Genomic DNA, 3748 nt, shown 5'->3' with positions numbered 1-3748 from the left:
AGTAGAGATGGGGTCTCGCTCTTGCTCAGGCTGGTTTCGAACTCCTGAGCTCAAACAGTCCACCTGCCTCAGCCTCCCAGAGTGCTAGGATTACAGGAGTGAGCCACCGGGCCCGGCCTGATTACCTGTCTCTTAACAAATAAATTCTTACTGGGGTGTTAACAGTGAGCATAGTTGTTACATTTTTTTGTTCCCTTTCACTATTTTTCACATTACGTCATTTATTTAGTAAGTACATATCGAACACCTGGTGTGTACTAAACAACTAGGTGAACAGTGAGAAAAATAGATAAATATCCAGCATCTTTCATTCTACTTGGGGGAGACACACAATAAACAATAACATAGTAAATAGTAAGTGTTTATAAATAAACAAATTATTAGATGATGAGCACTATGGAGAAAAAAACAGAGGAGGGAAATGGGGATTGTGGTGCTGAAGGTTGAGGCAGGTTTTGGTATGCCGTATGAAAATCAGCATAGGCCTTACTGCTAATATAATAAAAATAATAAAAGGGAAATTATGAAAATGGTTAATGTGATTAAATTTTTTTTTTATAGCTGGAATAGTCAAATGATTTCAGTTCGTGAAGCCAAAGCCATTCCGAGGCCTGATGGTATTGAATGGAGAAATAAATACATTTGTGTAGAAGGTAGTTTTCCCGTGACTACTGTGTATTTACCATCCAGTTATTATCATGGTACTGAGAAAATTACTTGAGTAATTTTAGGGTTGTATTTCATTTAAAAATAATACATTTATGTCCTAAAGTGATTTACAAGTCTTTTAAATTTTTAAAAATTATTTAAAATTCTTTAGTTTGGAGAAATAATAAACACAAATTTGGGCATTTAACCTTTCTAGTTGGTAATATTTGAGCAGTTTTTATGCATCCCCCATACTTATGGTAAATTGTAGCTTAATTTTGTGACTTAGAGATGGAAGAAAATCTTTATATGATGATTCTTATATTGAAATAAAATGAGTTCTTTTATAATCTTTCATACTTAAAATATTGTTACTTAATACAAGCTAAATTTTTATGAATAGAACTAGTTTACTTTAAAAATTAAATGATCAGAAGATATTTTCTTCTCTAAAATTTATTGACATGTAGTTGAATGTATCTTTGAGACATTTTCTTTGAGTCAGTGGGAAACTGACTTCAAGAGGTAAAATTGTTCTCATAGATGCCAAATTGAAGACCTTTGTAAATCTTGAGGTTAAAAAAGAATAGTGAATCAGGATTTGTAGAAAACATCAGATTTAGGATATTTTAATCTTGGATTGTATGCAGCACCTTAAGAGTTTGTGAATATGAAATTACATCTCTTGCTTTGGTGTTTGGTTTGCTAATAAATTGCACAGTGGATGTGTATTATTTAAGTTACTTGTGTTCTTTTGAATATTAAACACTATTGTAAAGTGCCATGAATGATGCAATCTGATACAATGTGGCATGTGGCCTTTATTCTATTAAAGAAAAAACCCACAATATTGTGACATTAAACTCCTATTAAAAATAGCCTTTCTCAGCAATAAAACATAAATAAACAAAAGGAATTTTTAAACTTATGGGCCTGCTTACAATATATGACAGATCTAAAGCTAACCTCTCCGTCAGATTTCCTTTTCTTTCACACTTTTTCCAGGTCTTTCCCCTCAGTTACCTTTCTTCTTTCCAGCAACTTCATTCTTTTTCTCTCCAGTCCCTCCCTTTCAGTTTTAAGGCATACATAGGTCTTCTCATCCTTGAAAGATACTCTTGATTTGATCCTATTGGCTCTTCTGAATATTTTTTTTTCTTCTCTTTTCAGTGCCAAGATTCTTAATCTCTAGTAATTTTTACCTACTACTGGCATTATTTTAGTCATCCCATCTCACTCCTAATACCTTTAATTATCCTCCTCTATTCACTGTTATATCTTCAGTTTCCTTATCCTCTTCTGGTTTCTTCCTCTCTGTCTCTATATATGGACTCTTTTATCTTGTGAGTGAAGGGTGAGTGAGATGGGGATGCAGATGTGGTAGATAGATAAGTTGGAGACACACACGCATAAAAACTGTTCCTTTGTTTTCTTCCTGTCTTCTTTGTTGGCTATTCTGTTTTTCTTTCTGTGCCAGATTTCTCATACAGGTTATTGTTCTCCTGTATCCACTCACATCTTCTTGCACTGTCTACTATTTTCTACAGTACTGAGCTTCCACTTTCAAAGGTTATTGTCCCTTCTCCTGCTGAACAAATCAGCTTTTAAATTAAAATTAAATTTAAGCTTACCTCTCTGTGATATTTGACATTGACCACCTCTTTTGGATATAGTGCTTGATTCTTTTTGATAACCTTTTTTCTTTAACATTTCTATTTCCCTAAGGGTAGGTCCTGACCCTCTGTAATTTTTCAGAAATTTCATCCACTTTTATAATTTAAACTTAACATACCTATGCTAATGACTTTCATTTTCAGTCATCCTTTCCCCTGAATTCTATCTACTTTATTAGACAGTTCATACCTATATTAAACTTTTCTATATGCGTAACTCTAATAAAGAGTAGGTCAAAAACTGTCACATATTTGCAATTTCGTATAGCTGAATCTAAGAAACTGAAGCTCTCATTTTAATAATTTTTTCTTTACATGTGCATTTAACATTGCAGAACCTTTTGATGGAACAAATACAGCCAGAGCTGTGCATGAAAAACAGAAGTTTGACATGATCAAGGATCAATTTATAAAGGTAAATAATGCATCAGATTAACTCTAAAAATGTTAGTAGACTAGTATGCTTTAAAAATGGAAAAATATGTATTTAATAGGTTGGAATAGTTCTGGTTTCTGTGTTGTGAAGCCATTAAAGTAGCAGAATAGGGAATTTATTGCTTGAGTTTAGATAAACTTTCTTCATAGAGATCTGGCTCTGTTTTCATTCACATTGCTTTGACTTTCTTGGAAATAAACATTTTCGAAATGAGCTTATTAAATTCTCAAAATGAATGAATAAAACATAATGGACTTTTTTTCTTCCTTAAAATATTGAGGAGTTTGTTGTAGTTTTAGAAGGAAGATGATATCTATCCACGCTTTTTCTTTTGTATACCCCACTATCACAGGAATTAGAGTGCCATTTGTTTTTGTTTATATTTTGAAAAGTTAGAAAAACTGTATGTTTTTTCCACAGTATGAATTTATTTCATCAGTGGTGTTGCTAGATATGGTCCCTGTCTTCAAGGAATTCCACAATACAGTGTAGAAATGCATTGATAGAAATATGTACTATGAGACATAGAGTAGGGAAAACTTCATAGAAGAAAAAGATCAGAGAACTGTGAAGATTGTTTTAGGGGCATATTTTTTTCATTATCTGACATGCAAGTGGACTTTATTTGAATGGTAATTTAAAATGCAAGTATATTAAAAGCTAGGCTTCAAATTAGGCTTTCTTAATTTGCCAACCAGAATTGAAATTTTGTCCTGCAGAATTTCTTTTGGTTTAAAAGAAATATCCAGGAGGCAGTATTTTTGTCTGTTAGATAAAATTGAGAACTCAAAAATATCACTGCTGCATTGCTTTTCTTATTGATGAGTGAGCTTTCATTTAGGATTGTTTAGCTGTAAAACCAATACTGTTAGTAAATTGAGTAACTGAAGTGAGAATAGAATACAAAGATGTGCAGCCACCGAGTAGTGAGCTATGTTTTTAGCTTGTGAACAGGAATTTCAATTTCTTTTCTTTTCCTTATAAATTCTAT

At 32.4% G+C, this 3748-nt stretch overlaps 1 protein-coding gene across 1 annotated transcript in view; it reads left to right on the top strand.

The window, feature by feature from the left end:
* The window catches only part of PAPD4 (PAP associated domain containing 4), a 69931-nt gene that overhangs the window by 65396 nt on the left and 787 nt on the right, over window positions 1-3748 (top strand). Inside the window, exons 11-12 of the mRNA XM_012664479.1 lie at window positions 562-653; window positions 2657-2736. Of these exons, the coding sequence (XP_012519933.1) occupies window positions 562-653; window positions 2657-2736 (172 nt within the window). The remainder of the gene's footprint in view (window positions 1-561; window positions 654-2656; window positions 2737-3748) is intronic.

This window comes from Propithecus coquereli, unplaced genomic scaffold (assembly GCF_000956105.1).
Source record: "Propithecus coquereli isolate 6110/MARCELLA unplaced genomic scaffold, Pcoq_1.0 Scaffold9, whole genome shotgun sequence".
Classification (NCBI taxonomy): domain Eukaryota; kingdom Metazoa; phylum Chordata; class Mammalia; order Primates; family Indriidae; genus Propithecus; species Propithecus coquereli.
The sequence above is the reverse complement of the archived record's forward strand: the minus strand, read 5'-3'. Positions and strand labels throughout refer to the sequence as shown.